The sequence below is a fragment of the Notechis scutatus genome, chromosome 3 (assembly GCF_049901735.1).
Source record: "Notechis scutatus isolate UNSWTSFEM ecotype Mainland chromosome 3, rNotScu1.2, whole genome shotgun sequence".
Lineage (NCBI taxonomy): Eukaryota > Metazoa > Chordata > Lepidosauria > Squamata > Elapidae > Notechis > Notechis scutatus.
The window spans coordinates 151,966,473-151,985,407 of record NC_142011.1 but is presented as its reverse complement, the minus strand read 5'-3'; the positions used below and the strand labels follow the sequence as shown (position 1 = coordinate 151,985,407).

Sequence of the window (18,935 nt, the reverse complement as noted above, 5' to 3'; positions counted from 1 at the left end):
TTGGTGATGATGGACAACATGGCTGTAAAGGCACATGTCAACCGACAGGGTGGGACGAGGTCCTGGACCTTGATGAGGGAAGCTGAACACCTGGGGTGGTGGGCGGAGAGGCACCTTTTATTCATCAGGGCAGACCACATTTCCAGGGTTGACAACACCCAGGCCGATTGGCTGAGTTGGAGCAGGGTCGACCATTCAGAGTGGAGTCTCCATTCTTCCCTGTTCAGGGATCTTTCTCTCAGGTTTGGAACTCCCACAGTAGACCTTTTTGCCACTCCCCTGAATGCTCAGGTGAGCAGATATTTCAGATTTCCTTCTCAGGGAGTGGAGGGGATCAATGTGCTTCAGAGCAGATGGTCCCAAGGTCTCCTCTACGTCTTTCCCCCCTCTTCCAATCATTCCGGCGGTCATTCGGAAGATGTTGGAGGAAAAGGTGGAGCTGATTCTCCTGGCACCTCATTGGCCCAGGAAACCCTGGTTTGCCGATCTGGTGAACTTGTCTGTAGCCCAGCCATGGAAGATCCCAGCCCACAGAATCTCCCTTCATTAGGGAGCCTTGAAACACCTGGGCCCTCAGTGGTTCAGCTTGAGCGTGGCAACATCTGAGAGACTCTAGCCTTCCTGATAGGGTTATCCCCACCATTCAGGCTTCCCATAAACCTTCTACAATCTGCATTTACGATGCCACCTGGAAGGTTTTGTGCAATTGGTTTTTGAAGGAAAACCGTGTTCCCACTTCAGCATCTGTAGCTGACGTGTTACTGTTCCTTCAGGATGGGTCAGATAAAAGGCTCTCGCCCAACACCCTCCACCACCAGTTGGTGGCCCTGTCATCAGTTCTGCACTGGGAAAACTTCTCTTCCCTGTCCCATCATCCTTCCATTCGTAGGTTTTTAATAGGGGCCTCTAATCTCCATACCTATGGTTCATAGGTATCCCACGTGCGATCTCCCTAAGGTGTTGCAGGCCCTTACAGGGTCACCATTCGAACCTCTCAGATCGGTGTCACTCCAATTCATGACCTTTAAGGTGCTTTTTATAGTGCCCATTACATCAGCCAGGAGAGTGTCAGAACTAGTGGCACTCTCAGTTAGACAGGATCTCTGTATCTTTCAGGGTGGTCCTACGTTTAGATCCTACCTTTGTCCCGAAAATCAATACCTGGTTCCATACAGCTCAAGACATTGTGTTGCCAGATTTTTGCCCACACCCAAACCACAATTGGAGCACAAGTGGCATAGATTGGATGTAAAGAGAGCGTTACACATCTACATTAAATGTACTGCTGCGTTTCGAAAAACTGAGGCTATGTTCGTGTCCTTTTCTCCAAACTCCTTGCGGTGCAAGTCCTCTTCTCTTATCCTAAGTAGATGGATCAGGGCATGTACTGCCAAGGCCTACCAGACCTTGTCCCTTCTGGTGCCCAAGAACCTAACAGCTCACTCCACCAGGAGTGTAGCTACATCGGCTGCTTGGTCCACTCAGGCATCTCTCGAAGAGATCTGTAGGGCGGCTACCTGGGCGTCTCCGTCACCCTTCATACAGCACTATCATCTGGATTCATTTGCTTTGCCAGACGGGTGCTGCAGAGGATTGTTCCACAAGCTGAGTAAGCAGAACGGATGATGGCCCTCCCGTGGACGTGCAGGCTTTGGTATGTCCCATCCTGGACTCTCAGTGCAGCATGGATGAGAATGGGTGTTGGTATAATTACCTGAGAATGCCCTTTCTATCTGTGCTGCAAGAAAGCCCAACCCCACCCTTGTTATGTCTGGTTCTAGTAAGGAAGGGGGTTGTTTCTAATTGTTTTTTTTCCTTCCATACACACACCACGTCTGTCAAGTATCTTTGCCTAAAACTAGGGAGTCAGCTAGGGTCTGGCTTTTTATATAGTGGCAGACTCAGCTCTATGACATCACAGGGAGGAGATTACACTCTCTCGCAGTGTAGATAGAAAGGGCATTCTCGGGTAATTATACCAATGCTCATTCTTAAATCTACATTCAATGCTTAAAACAAACAAATATTCTGATAAAGATAAATTAGAGTTTGCCTCTAATTATCCTTAAGCAGTGTTGCCACCACAGTGATCCTTTCCATTATATACCCATGGTATGATTTGCTATCGATGTGTGACTACCCCACTTGAGTGTGCTAAAGGGCTGTAGTTTGTCCTTTAACCTTGCTTTCCTGATGATGAATCAAAGGGCATACAGTAGCAGTATACAAAAGTGACATTTTTTTTATTTCTAACTTCACTTGTCGTCTTTCTTGTAATTTGATACATTTGCACTGCTGTGTTTAATGATCCCTTTCCTGGCTTTGATGAATTGAAATAGCTCATTCCAAACTGGCCTATTACTCTCCATTAGTTCTTCTTTACTGGTAAGTTAAATACACCCCTTTTTTCTCAGTTGATGTTGTCTTCAGGATAGAAGATCCAGTTTACTACCTTCATATAAAAAAACTCAACACCAACTAATACTGTTGCTTGCAACAATTGGCTTTTTGCTTTCTTCTCAACAGAGATGCTGTTTTGTTTTTAAATTGGGTGACCTCCTTTGTATTATACATTTCAGGAAGGCTAGAATTATATGACCTAGATGTATGAATTTCAAAACCGAACACTTAAGATTGGAAATAGTGAGAAAAGAAAGATAAAGGTGGAAAAGAACAGCTTTTTTTTTTAAAAAAAACTATCCAGATCGTTCAATCATCTTATTTTCTTTAATGAAATATGTGAGCATATGTATGGATGCGTGCAAACATGTTCCATATAAAAGTAGCCCTTGACTTACGACCAGTCATTTAACGACTGTTTGAAGTTGCAGTAAATGGCCTTGGAAAAAGTTACTTACAGCCCATCCTCAAAGTTATGACTGTAACCATTAGAATAGAATATCTTTATTGTCATTGCATTCCACTAATACAATGAAATTTGAAAGCTACTCCATTTGAAAGTTACTCCTGCAGTCATCTGATCTCATTTTGGGTACTTAGCAACTGGTTGCATTTATGTCCTGTTGTTTGGCTATATGGTATTTAGACAAATAGAGTCATGATTTTTCAAATTACTGGACTTAAGATATGCTGAGGTGCGGGAGAGAAATTTTCACATCAGAGTAGATTGTTATAGGTTGGTGGTGTGAATCTGTGTTCAGGCCTAAAGGTATAATTACTAAAACTGTATTTCAGTTTAGATATGAAACTTTATTTTCCTGGCCTAAGAGCGGTTTTGCTGATCTTTATTATGAAACATAGTTTGACTGTGCTTTTTCCTGACTGAGAGCACTGATGGCTGTTATTTTTTTCTTAACATCATGACCTGAAATATGCAACACGGAAGTCTTATTGAGTCTTACTTGCCAAAGAGTATCTTCAGCATCCCAGCATTTCTAGGAATATCTTCATTCTGCAATAGGATTTTTTTAAAAAAGCATTACATGACAAATATATCAGTACTTGGTCTGGAGTGGAAATTTTATAACTGAATTATAAAATCTTAGAAACAGTATGGTTTGTAAGGAAAACTATAAGGAGTAGTAGAAGGGATATAATAACACATGTGCAAAATCTTCCCTTCATTTTGTGAATAGACCATTTAAATTAAATTAGGCTGAGGAGGTAAATTCCATTGTTTCATTTGTTTAATATTTCGTGTCAATTTTTATAGATAAAATTACATTTGGCAATAAATAAGAAGAATTTACGCAACCTGTTCTGGTTTGATATCCCATTTCTCTCCAGCTGTAAAGAAAATTCATTATTACATCTCTGATTGTAAAAGGTGGATCTCATTACACTGATAATAAAACAACTTTTTCAAAATGACAGCAATACAGGATATCATACATCTGCTTTTAGTGGCACTGAATTTGTAGGTTAGGCACAGTTGTGCCGAATCTTTCCATCTCATAATATATTGGAGCTCAACTGAACATGTGAAACTTACTGTGGACTTTTAAATGTTTATAGTAAGCGTTTGACATTTTAGAAATATGTTAAGCAGTTAATGAAAGTAGACAGTATATGTTTATGGGTAGGTATAATCAGTGCAAAAATAGCCCGAAATGCAAGAAAAGACAGATTCTTGTAATTCACTGTTTGAACCTCGGCATTGTGTTGATGAGCAGCATTTCAGTTTTAATTTTGTGTGAAGTGGCCACCAGGTGTCATCAGAATACTTTTTTTTACACTGGTAACTACCACTTTGCATGGCTGTACTTTAAAAAAAAACTTTAGATTTATTATTAAGCATAGCTTAGTATGAAATATTTTGTGTTTTTCTTGAGGTTATTGTGACATCGTACTTCCACAGAAATAACGGAAAAAGTTACGGCTGCTAAGCCAGCCGGTTACCTTTCTATGCTGCAACAGCTTTATGGAACAAGGGGCAATAGTTTTCGTGTGAGAAGGCAGTTCCCTGATTTGCAGTGATGCTGTTGTGAGGTTGAGCTACATCCCTCTGCACATATGTGGTAGTGACATGATAGACTACAGGTAGTCCTTGGCTTAGATCCGTTCATTTAATGAACATTCAAAGTTACAATGGTGCTGGGAAAAAGTGACTTATGACCATTTTTTCACAGGACTGTTGCAGCATTCCCATGGTCATGTGATTAAAATTGGAATACTTGGCAAGTGGAATGTATTTAGGATGGTTGCGGTATCCAAGGGTCAGGTGATCATCTTTTGCGATTTTCTGACAAACAAAGGGGGAAGCTGGATTCACGTAAGAACTGTGCTATTAAATTAACAGCTGTGATTCACTTAACAACCGTAGCAAGAAAGGTTGTAAAATGGAGCAAAACTCACTTAACAACTATCCTTCATAGCCACAGAAATTTGGGGCCCACTTATGGTTGTAAGTGAAGGACTATCTGTAGTCTATAATATTGTCACTTCCACATATGTGCACATATGCTGCAGTACATATGCACACATGCAGCGGTACTGTTGCACTTCAGCTGCTGAATGCTCCATTTTCCAGAACCTCACCAACCTAAACAAAGTCTGCAGAAAAGCTGGGTTTTAAAGCTGGCTTCACTGCTGGAATGGAGCAACACTACTAAACAGGACATTCCCTTTGTGGGAAACAGCAAGTTAAGCTCCAGAACATGTCCGCCCTATGAGAAAATTAAAGAATTTACTGTACCTTTATTTATAATTTTTTAAAAATCTAATGTGTATCTGCTTTCTGTTTCCTTATTTTTTTTACTGTATCATCTATCTTTCCATTTTCACTAATGCACCAGCATAACTCTTTAGATTTTTGTTTTCTTGTTTGATGAATGCGGAGTTAGTCCTCAAGAAGAAAAGTTCTAGAATGAAGATTGCAGTAATCTTCTAGCAACACATGTGGAGCTTTTTCTAAGGCGACACAAAGTGATCTCTAATCATTACCTAATCCTACACGATTTGCCAATTTAGGACTGCAAATATCATGCCATTTCTTATTATAAGGCAGAGAGCAGAAGTACAGAAATATATGGCAGAACTTTTCCATGTTGTATTGCCTTGTTCCTGGTGAAAGGACCACCATTTTCAAACTCCAAATTATTGAGATGCCAAGTTTTAACTTACCGTATATACTCGAGTATAAGCCGAGTTTTTCAGCCCATTTTTTGTGCTGAAAAAACCCCCCTCGGCTTATACTCGAGTCAGATTCCCTCTGAAAAAAATGGTGTGGAGCTCCGGAGCTGGGCAGCCGCTTCCCTGCTTCCGTGTTTCCTTTGCAACTTTTAAGCATGGGGGTAATCGGAAGCAGAAAAGTTCTTGCTTTCAGCTTTCTGCTTTCAGTCCGCCGGGAGGAGGTGGTGGCGGCTGCTCGCGTTGTTTTCTGAGCTCTAGGCTCAGAAAAAGCTGAGCCGAGGTCGCCGGCTCCGCTCAGCTTCGTTCCTCAGCCCCAGCTGCTTTCAGTCCGCTCGGGAGGAGGGGGTGGAGGTGGTGGCGGCTGCGCTGTTTTCTGAGCTCTAGGCTCATAAAACAAAGCGAGCCGAGGTTGCTCTGCTCCGCTCAGCTTCGTTCCTCAGCCCCAGCTGCTTTCAGTCCGCTCGGGAGGAGGGGAGGAGGTGGTGGCGGCTGCTCGCGCTTTCTGAGCTCTAGGCTCATAAAACAAAGCGAGCCAAATCGCTCGCTCCGCTCAGCTTCGTTTCCTCAGCCCCAGCTGCTTTCAGTCCGCTGGGGAGGGGGAGGAGGTGGTGGCGGCTGCTCGCGTTGTTTTCTGAGCTCTAGGCTCATAAAACAATGCGAGCCGAGGCTCGCTGGCCCGCTCAGCCGTTTCCTCCTCCTCCTCCCGAGCGGACTGGAAAGCAGCTGGGGCTGAGGAAATGAAGCTGAGCGGAGCCAGTGATTCCTGGCTCGCGTTTTTCTGAGCCTAGAGCTCAGAAAACAACGCAGCAGCCGCCACACCTCCTCCCCTCCTCCCGAGCGGACTGAAAGCAGCTGGGGCTGAGGAAACTGAGCGGAGCTGAGCGAGAGCAGTCCTGGCGCGTTGTTTTCTGAGCCTAGAGCTCAGAAAACAACGCGAGCAGCCGCCACCACCTCCTCCCCTCCTTCCGAGCGGACTGAAAGCAGCTGGGGCTGAGGAAACAGCTGAGCGAGCGGAGCGACTCGCTCGCGTTGTTTTATGAGCCAGAGATCAGAAAACAACGCTGAGCAGCCGCCACCACCTCCTCCCCTCCTCCCGAGAGGACTGAAAGAGCTGGGGCTGAGGAAACGAAGCTGAGCGGAGCCGGCGACCTCGGCTCGCGTTGTTTTATGAGCCTAGAGCCAGGGCGCTTTCATTGCACGCGTCGTTGCTGCCCCGAGGGAGGGTGATTCTGGGCTGCGCAATTGGGGGGACTTCGTGGCTTTGGGTGGGTGGGTGGGTGGGAGCCAGGACGTTGACTTTAAACGCTGCCGATCAAGTGTTTCACAAATACCAGTGGGACCTCCGTCCACCACCACCCCTCCCTCTTTTGCCTCCTTCCTTCTGATCAATCAGGTTTTCCCAGTATTTGCTCACAGCTGCGTGCTAGGCATTGAACGCGGGATTTCTGATTCCCCTTACATGCGCGTGGATATGCTGCGGGCGTTTTCTTCCAAACGCCCACGGGCAGAGAACACTGACTTTCATGATAGTGAGATCATTTCCCAAATTAATTGATTCACTAACCCAAAGAAGAAGATGTTGATGACAGTGGGAGGCAGGGTCACTCTCTTGCACGAAAAAGCAAGAGCCGTTTATGATCTCTCTCCCGTAATACAGTCAAGCCCTTTCCAGCATGCGCGATCCTCCCGCTGCGTTTGCACCTTGCAAATGCAAAAACCCCGGATTTTGCATTTGCAAGGTACAAAGCTGCGGCGGCAGATCCCGCGTGCTGGAAAGGGCTTGACTGTATTACGGGAGAGAGAGAGAGAGATCATAAGAATGGCTCTTGCTTTTTCTTGCAAGGGAGAGAGTGACTCCTGCCTCCCACTGTCATCATCATCTTCTTTGGGTTAGTGAATCAATTAAACCTTTCATGATAGTGATATCGTTTCCCAAATTTCCCTTAAATCAGGGAAGAAATCACAAAAAACTTTTGGACTGAGAATAAGCCTGTTCCTAATGCCATTTTTGTTCACTGCAGTGTGAAAAGTGTGAAAAACACACTTCTTTTTCTTCACATGGTCTCTTTCAAAGAGGAGCTCTTTCTGAAAGGTGGACACAAATTTTGATCTCTAATCATTACCTAATCCTACACGATTTGACAATTTAGGACTGCAAATATCATGCCATTTCTTATTATAAGGCAGAGAGCAGAAGTACAGAAATATATGGCAGAACTTTTCCATGTTGTATTGCCTTGTTCCTGGTGAAAGGACCACCATTTTCAAACTCCAAATTATTGAGATGCCAAGTTTTAACTTATGTCAAAGAGGTGATCATATCTTTGAGGTTGTAAATATTACTTGCTGCTTTTTATATCATTGGACATTACTTGTAATGAAGGAGATGTAGACCATGTCTGTATTAACTAAAGTCTAGTGCTATTGCTGAATATTGACAGATTATTTCCATGAATGTATAATGTAAAACTAGCATATTTATTAAGATTACATCCCAGGGTCCTGAAGAAGCTGGCCTATATGATCTTGGAACTACTGAACAAAATCTTTCAGAGCTCCTGGAGCACAGAGAAAGTGCCAGAGCACTGGAAAACAGCTGATGTGGAACCAGGAAGCAATAGGCCAATCAGCTTGATATAAATACCTGGGAAAATCCTAGAAAAGAATAATCAAATAGCAGGTTTGTGAGCACCTAGAAATGAACAAGGTGATTAATAGAAGCCAGCATGGGTTTATTAAAAACAGATCATGTCAAACAAACCTCATCACCTTTTTTGGTAAAGTGATTAGTGGATCAAGGAAATGCTTTGCATATAGTCAACTTTATAAGGCATTTGACAAAGCCTACTTCTGGTAAGATAAAACAATGTGAGATAGAAAGTACCACCACCAGATGGATTTACAACTGGCTGACCAACTGCATTTGGTGTGTAGTCTTAATGGAATTACATTTACATGGAGGGAAGCATGCAATGGGGTACCTCAAGGTTCTATCTTGGCCATTGTGCTCTTCAACATCTTCATAAATGATCTAGATGAGTGGATAGAAGGGACCCATCAAATTTGCAGATGAGACCAAGCTAGGGGGAATTGCTAACACTTTGGAACACAGACTCAAGATTCAGAAGGATCTTGATAGACTTGAGCATGGGGCCCTGTCCAATAAGATGCAGTTTAGTGGTGAGAAAAGTAAGCTCCTGTATTTAGGCAGGAAAACACATTCTCAGGTACAGAATTGGCAGTACTTGACTCAACAGTAGTGTCTGTGAGATGGATCTAGGTGTACTAGTGACCACCACTTAAGTATGAGCCAGCAGGGTACTCCAGCTGCCCCCACCCACAAAAAACACACATAAAAACCCAACAATGGAGTCCTAGACTGCATCAGTGAAGGGATAGTATCAAGATTATGAAAGTGATCGTACCACTTTATACTGTACTACTGAGTAAACACTTGGAATACTGTGTCCAGTTCTGATCACCATGATACAAAAAAATATTCTGAGATCATAGAAAGTATGCAGAGAACAGCAACAAAGATGACAAGAGGTCTGGAGAATAAACCATATGATGAACAATTAAAGGAACTAGATATGTCTAGCCTAACAAAGAGAAAGATTAGGGATGACATAGTAGCTGTCTTCCAGTATTTGAGGGGCAGTCACAGAGATGAAATGGTTAATTTACTCTCCAAAGCACCTGAGGGCAGGACAAGAAGGAATGGGTGGAAACTCATTAAAGAGAGAGCCTACCTGGAATTAAGGAAATATTTCATGACTGAGACCAATTAACTAATGGAACAATTTGCCTGTCTGAGTTGTGGATGCTCCATTGCTGGAGATTTCTAAGAAAAAAATTGGACATTCATTTGTATGAGATGTAAAAGGACTCCTGCCTTGGGCAGGGGGTAGGACTAGAAAACCTCTGAGGTCCCTTCCAGCCTTAGAGATTCTATGATTACAGAAATAATCTAATATCTTCCTTTACTTATCAGTGAAACATCTATCTGGATCACGTTCTTGAAGCTCTGACAGTTATAATTCCTTGAATGTGTCAGTGGCCTTTAGAGTCATCTTGACAGAGGATTTGGACCAGGCCTAGTATAGTAGGGGCAGTCTGAACAAATCTATTTTTGATATTGCTATTTGCAATAAAATAGCACCCAAACCACTTAGAATTATACAGGTTGTTCAATAAATAATTCAGAAGAAGGCACAGACAAATCACTTCTGTGTTGTTGCCAAGAAAAGAATACAAGCAACAGCAACAACAAAATGGACGTATTCATGAGTCCCAGAATCCCAGAGCCAAGCTTAACTTGTGAGAAGAATTGTTTTTATTTGAATGGATGCCATCTTTAGGTTTTGGTGCTGGCTTATTTATCTCTATTTCATTGTTTTGAGTAAATCATGCCTTCTTAACATCAATTTCAGTTTGAAGTCAGTTGTTCAGTTATAAAAAATTTAATTGGGGAAATAGTATTTGTTCTCTGTATTCTAGTTGCCCTTTAAATAAATGCAATGCTTTCTTAGAATATTATGTCAAGCTATCAAACACAAAGGTCACATCTTTTACATTTGAATTCCCAAAATGGACATATTATTTTCATTGCAACCTTGATATGACTTCTATAGATTGGTTCCACTTAAAGTATATAATTGTATTCAGAAGTGCTGGAATTAAGTAATATCTATCTGCATTGTTGTAAGTTATAAAATTTTGTTTTTAGTGACACTAAAAGTTATTTCTGTTTTCCATGATTTTTACTGATGTCTGTTGTGCAAAAAAATCCTAACTATTTTTTTATTTAGATGACAAAATATACTGTTCTATGTAAGAAAATATTTACCAAAATCAATAGCTGAATATGTCATTGAAATTTGTTAAAGTAATAGCATACATTTGGCAAGTTATGAATTGGATTGTAATAAAACATGTTTGTTTTTATGTACACAGAAGCTAATTTATACTTTCTGTTTTTTTCTCTTTTTAGACATTCCTAGAACAGATGTACTAATTCATTTTATTGGGATTATACTCTACATTATCTTCATTAAGGATGAATGTTGAAAAAAGTCAGAATTATGAATGTGATGAAAACATAAAAAATGAGTTACTACAAGACAGCGCTAAAAATATTTTAGCAGGAAAAACTCCCAATGAATCTTTTTCTAACTCAAAAATGCTTCTGATGAAAGAACTGAAAAATCCACTGAAAAACCCAGAAGAAAATGGCTTATCTAAACGGCCATTTTCCCAAACAACTGGTCAGGAACTCAATGAAACAACTATAATTGACAATGAACCTGTCTCGAAAAGATTAAAGCTGGTTGGTACAAAACCTGCAAAAGGGAATGAAGTAAACCCTTCTGAATCTACAACATATGAATATTCTATTGATGGGACAAATAAACCAGTAGGAAAACTGGCTACAAACACCTCTCCAAGTGGATGTTCATTTTCATCAAATTCTTCATGCATTCAGCAAGAATTTGTGCCCGAAGATAATACTGTACATATAACACCTATGGAAAATGTATCTTCTCAAGAGAATGAAACATTACTTCCAAAATGCAAATCATCTATCTTAGATGATTCAACTGGCATTACAATGAGTACTATTAAGAATGTTTCAAAATGCAATATCTGTAAGGAGATTTTTTCTTCTGCTCTTGATTTAGAAAACCATATTCAGGAACATCACCTTAAGCAATCAAAAGAAAAAGGGAATTTGTATTCTACTTCTAAATCAGAGCATACTTCATCTTTGCAAGCGCATGTCAAGCAGACTTCTGGTCAACTTACCTATTTTTGTGATCTCTGTGGTTATCAGACTTTTAAGGAAGTTCTCCTAGAAGCTCATTTTCTTGGTAAGACACACCTCCGACGACAAAATCTGGCTGCCCGTGGTGGATTTGTAAAGATGTTAACAAAAAAATCATTTTATAAAAAACAGCGGTTTCCAATCAAAGAAAAGAATGTCAGAAAGAAATTGGCATCTAATAAACAAAAAATAAGAGATGAGCTTTCAGATCCTTTAAGAATTTCAAGCAATAAGATAGAGAACCTGAAAGAAAACTGTCAAGATTTAGCTGAAATGATACCATCCACTGAATCAACAGAATGTATTACTAAGGAAGAGGCCTTATTGTGGAAGGTGGATGGAAATGGTGAAAAATCAGATGTATCAGAGTCTTCAGAATGCAATCCATGTTTATTGAAACCTGCTAAAAGTAGTCAGGTCACAGCTAACAACTTAAAGGTCACGGGCATATTAGGTAGTTTCCAGAAAAAAAGAATCCTATCCCGAGGAATGACTTTCAGGCAAAGTACTTTTTTCAGACTAAATCAGCAGATTAAAAGAAGATACAATCTTTTAGGTATTGGTAAAAAAAGCAAGCTTGATTTTAGAGTGAAGCATAGCAATCAGGGAGAGTTGCATCAGAGTGATTTATCACAGGCCAAAGTTTTACAAAGTGAAGGCAATGGCAAGGATTTCTGCGTGGATATCCCCAAAACAGCAGCACTACATCAAGTTGAAAAAACTATACTGGAACATAAGACTACATCAGAAAAGGAACTCGATGAGCAGAGAACACTAGATCCTGGTAACCGTGTTGGATCTACCTTGTCAAATAAAGAAGACCTGAAATTGGATGCTGATAAAACGCAGGGTGAATTTAAAGTCCATTGTCAAATATATGGATATTCCTCTGACAGCAAGGACCTGGAATGTCATCAAAATAATAATCATATAGAAAATAGCAAGATAAATTGCCCTAAATGTTTGTTTCTTGCCCCAAATGAAATAAGCCTTGGGAAACACATGTCCGATGAGCATAGCATGGCTTTCTCTTGTTCTGCTTGTTGCGAATATTTTCTAACCGAAGAAGAAGTAGCAGCTCATAATGCAACTGAGCATCATAGTGATTTATTGTCTCAAGAAAATTCCATTCGGTCACTTAGGAGTGATCTGGCTGTGCATTCAACATCTTGCCCTTCAGGTGAACTTCCCAAGGTTGTAGAATCGAAAGCACAACAGGAAGATGTCAAGCTCTCAGTATTACAACCTGGTAGTCAGTTCAAGGAGTCTGCTCTGAGCAGAAGTCAATTTCAGTGTAAAAAATGTTTTTATAAAACAAGGTCTTCTTCTGTGCTTACAAGGCACATAAAACTTCGCCATGCTCAGGAATACCATTTCCTTTGTAAAGCGTGTAACCTTTATTCATTAAGCAAAGAAGGAATGGAAAAACACATAAAGCGAAGCAAACACCTTGAAAATGCCAGAAAAAACAACATTGGCTTACAATTTGAGGAATGTATTGAAAAGATATGTGTAGGTGGAATAGATGGTAAAAAAGGAACTGAAGGCCCTATTTGTGGAAGTTTAAAGACAGTGTTAGAAAATGAGAGTATACATGCACCTTTCTCTTCTCTGCAGAAGGTATCGATAAATAAAGAGTTGTACCCATCAAATGAAATGATTAAAGATAATGAGTTGATTCTTGGCAGCCTGCAAAAGAAAGGTAGGCCTAAAGGGACGATTTCCCGGACATGTCCTCATTGTGGTCTATTGGCGTCTAGTGTAACAAATTTGACTGTTCACATTCGCCGAAAGCATAGCCACCAGTACAGCTATTTATGCAAAGTATGCAATTACTATACTGTAACTAAAGGTGATATGGAACGTCATTGTGCTACAAAGAAGCATAAAAGCCGCTTGGAAGCCATTGGGGAGAAAAGTGTTGAGTTTATTGTTTGCCCAGAAAATGATAATATCGAAGCCAAAGTGAAGAAAACAGACAATCCAGGAAACCTTTCAAAAGAATTAATAGTTTCTAATGATCAGGTTTCAGAGACGGACCAACCTATTTTGGAAAACAAGGTAGATGAACAGAACAATATCATCCAATTAAGTGTCAAAAATATAATTCACCTTCCCAAAATAGATAGCGGTAGAAACTTTTCTGAAACACAACGTAAAATTGCAGAATCAAGTAACGTTAGCCAGGATAAAAATGTGCAGGTTCAAACAAGACTAGCAACTGCAAATGATAACAAATGTGCTCATTGTAACTTCATTGCACATTCTTTTTCTTCCTTGGAAGTACATATAAAACGCAAGCACACTAAAGAATTTGAATATTACTGCATGGCCTGTGACTATTATGCAGTTACTCGCCGAGAGATGATTAGGCATGCTGCAACAGAAAAGCATAAAATTAAAAGACAGTCATATATTGCTTCTTCTGGAGAGGAGGCAGATATAGCAAGTATTGCCAAAGAAACTGCTGTTGTTTTTGGAGAGGAGCAACAAAATACAGAAGATCTTCAGATTTCACTAGATGAAACAAAGTCCAAAAGTAATATAGAAGAGGAAAGTCCAAACAATGAGGTCATGCAAAAAGCAAATAAGTCACCTACCTATTTGGCATTAGAAGATAGTATTGCTTCAGAGGTTTCTAAAGATTGCATTCTTGAGGCTGTAGATGCTGAAATGGAAGATGGAACAGATCAAGGCAGAGAAAATACAAGTCGTGAAGAAAATGATCAGGATGGAGGTCTTAAACTCAATGAGATGGTTGAACTTAAGGAAACAATTGATTGTGTTCTGCATCAACATCAAGAAATAGCAAAATCAAACATTCATTTGACAACAGAACCTGGAGATGAAAACATGGCTTTTGATGAAAGTTCTCCAAATTCAGATTTAATGAAAAATGAAAATAAATTGCAGGAAGATTCTGAAAAAAGATACGAAAGTTCAGAAGTAGTTACTGAAGAAGTGAAAACAGATGAAACCCATTTATCTATAGTTTCAGACACTGGTAGTGCACTGGAGCAGGAAAACATCAGTGAAAGCACTGAAAGTTTTAAAAACATCCACATTTTACAGCAACAAATAAACACTAGGCAATGTCCTACAGCGGAAGAAGAGGTTACCTTGATAGATGCACAGCAGGAAGCAGAAGTGTCTTTGAATAATATTTGGGGTTCAGATAGTTCAGTAGCTGAAGCCATGGACAAAAATGATATAGCTTTGGATGCTTTAAACGGTGTTGATGGCAAAATAGTAGATGGAACAGGCGTGCAAAACTCTGATCAGTTTGATTCTTCAATAGTGAAAATAAGCCATGAAGACGGTTCGGAACAAGTCGATCGCCCAGTTGATGGCCAGAACCTGAGTAAGCAAAAAAGTTGGGACAGAGCTGTAAAAGTGGATTGCCCACGGAATGATGGAAAAAAGAAGAAGGTAGAAGGCCATCCTGTGAGAGAATCTCCACGGATTTGTTGTGATGACTGTGGTTTTTTAGCAGATGGTTTAAGTGGACTAAATGTTCACATAGCCATGAAGCATCCATCAAAGGAGAAGCATTTCCATTGCTTGCTATGTGGAAAATCATTCTACACCGAGAGCAGCCTTCATCAGCATCTTGCTAGTGCTGGCCATATGAGAAACGAACAAGCAAGTGTTGAAGAGTTGCCGGAGGGAGGTGCCACCTTTAAATGTGTGAAATGCACAGAACCTTTTGATTCTGAACAAAATTTATTCCTTCACATAAAAGAACAACATGAAGAACTGCTCCGGGAAGTCAATAAGTATATTGTTGAAGATACTGAACAAATTGTCCGAGAGCGAGAAGAAAATAAAGGCAATATTTGCAAATATTGTGGGAAGATATGCAGAAGTAGTAATTCAATGGCTTTCCTAGCTCATATCCGTACTCATACAGGTATGTATTGATGAGTTGTACAATTTAGTGTTTTGTGACTAAAATTGAATTAAGATTCCTCCCACCCTCACTTCCTCCCCCCACCCCTTCTCCCTCTTCCCCCTTTGAAACTTTTAAATCAGTCCTTCTAAAACTCTATTCTGACAATATATGATTTCCATATTCATTGATTAAAGATATAGATGTTAACTTTTAGAAGTAATTTTTAGAAGCCAAAGAACAGGAAGATTAATTTTCTTAAAAATTTTCAATAGCATCTCTTTTGTTAATATACATTTTAGAGATTATATCTCCAGATAAGCCTATAATTCACTAATTTCATTGTAACTCATGAAATGAATAATTTGTGGTTTCATAGGATATTTTCCTTTGAAACAATGGATCTCTTCTGCTTGTACAATGTGGAATTGCTTGGCAAATTTTTCATGCAAGTATGTATGTATAGGTGTGGATGTGGATGTGGATGTTCTGTCTGTCTGTCTGTCTGTCTATCTCTGTCTCTACCTACCTACCTACCTACCTACCTACTTACCTGACATTGATCTGGAGTTTCATTTCCCCTTTTCTGGCTTTCCCCCTCCTTTTCTACCAAAGATTAGGTGCTTAAAACAAGGTGTTTTGTAGTATGTTTTAAGGGGAGGAGCAAGCCACCAGGCAAGAGATATTGATGAAATGAGACATTCAACAAAGTCGGTGTATGAACAGAAGATACACAAATACAGTTGCATAAATAAATCTACCTACCCAAACAGATGGACTAAAAGTTTCCTTTATCCATGAACACAAAGTAACAAATTTTAGCTTTGCTGATGCTTCTGTTGATACCATATTGGTATGGCTCTAGCTAGTCTTCCACTAATTGAGTTTGTATAAATCCCAGTCTGAGATTATTTATTGGATGGATAAAAATATTAAGCTAAAGGGGAGGACTGGAGTTTAAAGAGAGCACAGATAAAATGAAACAGAGATGGGTAACTGAGATCTGAAGGTATTGATCATCAAGAAATTTGGAGATAGTTCATTTCTGAAGCCACCATTTCTGGCAATGATCAGCTAGTGGACTCACACCAAGAGAGCTAGTTCAATGTAGAAGCTACCAGGCTAGAAACTGGGAGACCATGAATATCTATCCTTAGGCGCAGAGCCAACTAGAAGACTTGGACCAGTCAACCTCTCTCATCCCAAGGAAGTTTTGCAGTGGTAAATCACTTCTGAAAATGTTGGTAAGAAAACTTATAGGATTTGTTCACGTAGTTGTCCAAATACTGACTCCAAGACAAAGAAGAAATAGAAAAAGAAAAAAATCACACCAAGTTGGGAAAAATTAGGACAACATATGAGGAAAAAACCTCAGAAAGTAGCTTTCTGATTCATTCCCCCCTTTCTTTCTTTCTTTCTTTCTTTCTTTCTTTCTTTCTTTCTTTCTTTCTTTCTTTCTTTCTTTCTTTCTTTCTTTCTTTCTTTCTTTCTTTCTTTCTTTCTTTCTTTCTTTCTTTCTTTCTTTCCTTCCTTCCTTCCTTCCTTCCTTCCTTCCTTCCTTCCTTCCTTCCTTCCTTCCTTCCTTCCTTCCTTCCTTCTTTCTTTCTTTCTTTCTCTTTCTCTTTCTCTCTCTCTCTCCCTCCCTCCCTCCCTCCCTCCCTCCCTCCTTCCTTCCTTCCTTCCTTCCTTCCTTCCTTCCTTCCTTCCTTCCTTTCTCTTTCTGTTAATTTTAAGATTTGTCTTCCAAAAGTAAATCCATGTCATTATCTGTTACAAGTAGTCGACTTAAGTAATTTATTTAGTGACCACTTAACATTACAACTCAAAAAAGTGATTTATGACCATTTTTCACATTTATGACCATTGTGGCATCCCCATGGTCACATGATCCAAATTCAAATGCTTGGCAACAGATTCATATTTATGACGGTTGCAGTGTCCCAGGGCAACGTGATCACTTTTTGTAACCGTCTAATGAGCGAAGTCTAATGGGAGGCAGATTCATTTAACAACCATGTTACCAATGTAACAACTGCAGTGATTCACTTGATAACTATGGCAAGCTGTGTTATAAAATGGAGCAAAACTCACTTAACAAATGTCTCAGCAACAGATTCTGGGCTCAATTGTGCTCGTACGTCGAGAACTACCTATATTTGAGTCCCTATGCAGTACTAGTATGCTTGAGAAAACTGGGTGTGCATAGGAGGTATCTTACAAGTTGGGATGTGCCTTTGAAAATTTCTCCAGATCAGTTCAGGCATTTTTTCTGTTTATTTATTTCTTGCTTCCTAGGGATATTTTCTGTATATATAAATGCAAAATACCACTCATGCATCATCACAAAATCTCCAGAACCGTAAAGCCTACAAACTTGAAATTTGGCACGTATGTTCCTTTTGGCTTCTAGGTGCTCACTAAGAAAGGATTTTTTGAAATGATCATTAGAGCATTAGTATTTCGTATATTATTATTAACATGCTCTGATGCTAAGGAGTTCTACTCCCCCTCCCCACCTGAAAAGAAATCTGTTCCAAATGCAGAACACAAGCATAGGAGAGGAGTTTCAATTTCAGTTTTAGTTTCACAGCAGCAACCAGCTTTAGTACAGAAAAGTTGAGCTAAGCCACGCCCAGGCTCCTTGCTGTCTCCTTCTTGCTCACACAGCAAATACTGTTTCAGTTTCCATGGTTCAGTTTCCAAACAGCCCTCAAATCTCTCGCACACTGACAGGATGCTAGCCAAATGAATACTAGTGGATGCTGGTAGGCAGAGGCACAATTTTTCCCTTTTATTTTCCTCCAAAAGCTAAGCCCGATCACATAGTTTCATAACGAAGCACAGGTATAGAGCTAATATTTTATATACATATATCTTTTTTGATATATATGCAGGGATGGGATCCAACTGGCATAACAACCAGTCCGGTGAATGTGTGCATGCGCGTCAAATGTGCACTGCACACATGTGCAGGCTTCCAGCTCTGGCAAGCATTTACTTTCTCCAGCTGATGAGCCTGGCATTCAGCTGTGCCGCGCAAAGCAGCTGAGGAGGAAAATGCAGCCACTGAAGGACAGCCTAGAGCCTGGGTGGGCAGCAGACCAAAACCTCATCCCAGCGAACCGGTTCAGTGTCAGCTGCTCTTCGGAGCTACCAGTTCTGTAGAACCGGACCGAACCGGTAGGATCCCACCCCTGTATATATGATATATATCAGGGGTCCCCAACCACCGGTCCACGGACCGGACCAGTCCGTGGAACAAGTCCTACCGGGCCGCTGGCTTGCTAGGCGCCGCCATCTTGTTTTGATGAAAAAGTGCTTCCGGTGAGCTTTTCCGGGTAGAAAGCTCACCAGAAGCACTTTTTCATCAAAACAAGATGGCGGCGCCAGCTGATGTCGGTACCGGGCCGCGCCATAAAAAAGGTTGGGGATACCGGGCTGCGGCGTAAAAAAGGTTGGGGATCACTGATATATATGATATGACACACACCATTTTTGAGAAATTTTTGACCCTAGTTTGTTTCATCTAAAGCAGGGCTGTCAAACTCGCAGCACACGGGCCGGATGCATCATGCACTGGCCATGGCCACACCCAGTTTAGCAAAGGAGGAAAAAGTCACGATACATCTT

At 40.5% G+C, this 18,935-nt stretch overlaps 1 protein-coding gene across 1 annotated transcript in view; it reads left to right on the top strand.

The window, feature by feature from the left end:
• The window catches only part of ZNF407 (zinc finger protein 407), a 374,450-nt gene that overhangs the window by 14,118 nt on the left and 341,397 nt on the right, over window positions 1–18,935 (top strand). Inside the window, exon 2 of the mRNA XM_026669912.2 lies at window positions 10,586–15,326. Within this exon, the coding sequence (XP_026525697.2) occupies window positions 10,652–15,326 (4,675 nt within the window). The 5' untranslated portion in view covers window positions 10,586–10,651. The remainder of the gene's footprint in view (window positions 1–10,585; window positions 15,327–18,935) is intronic.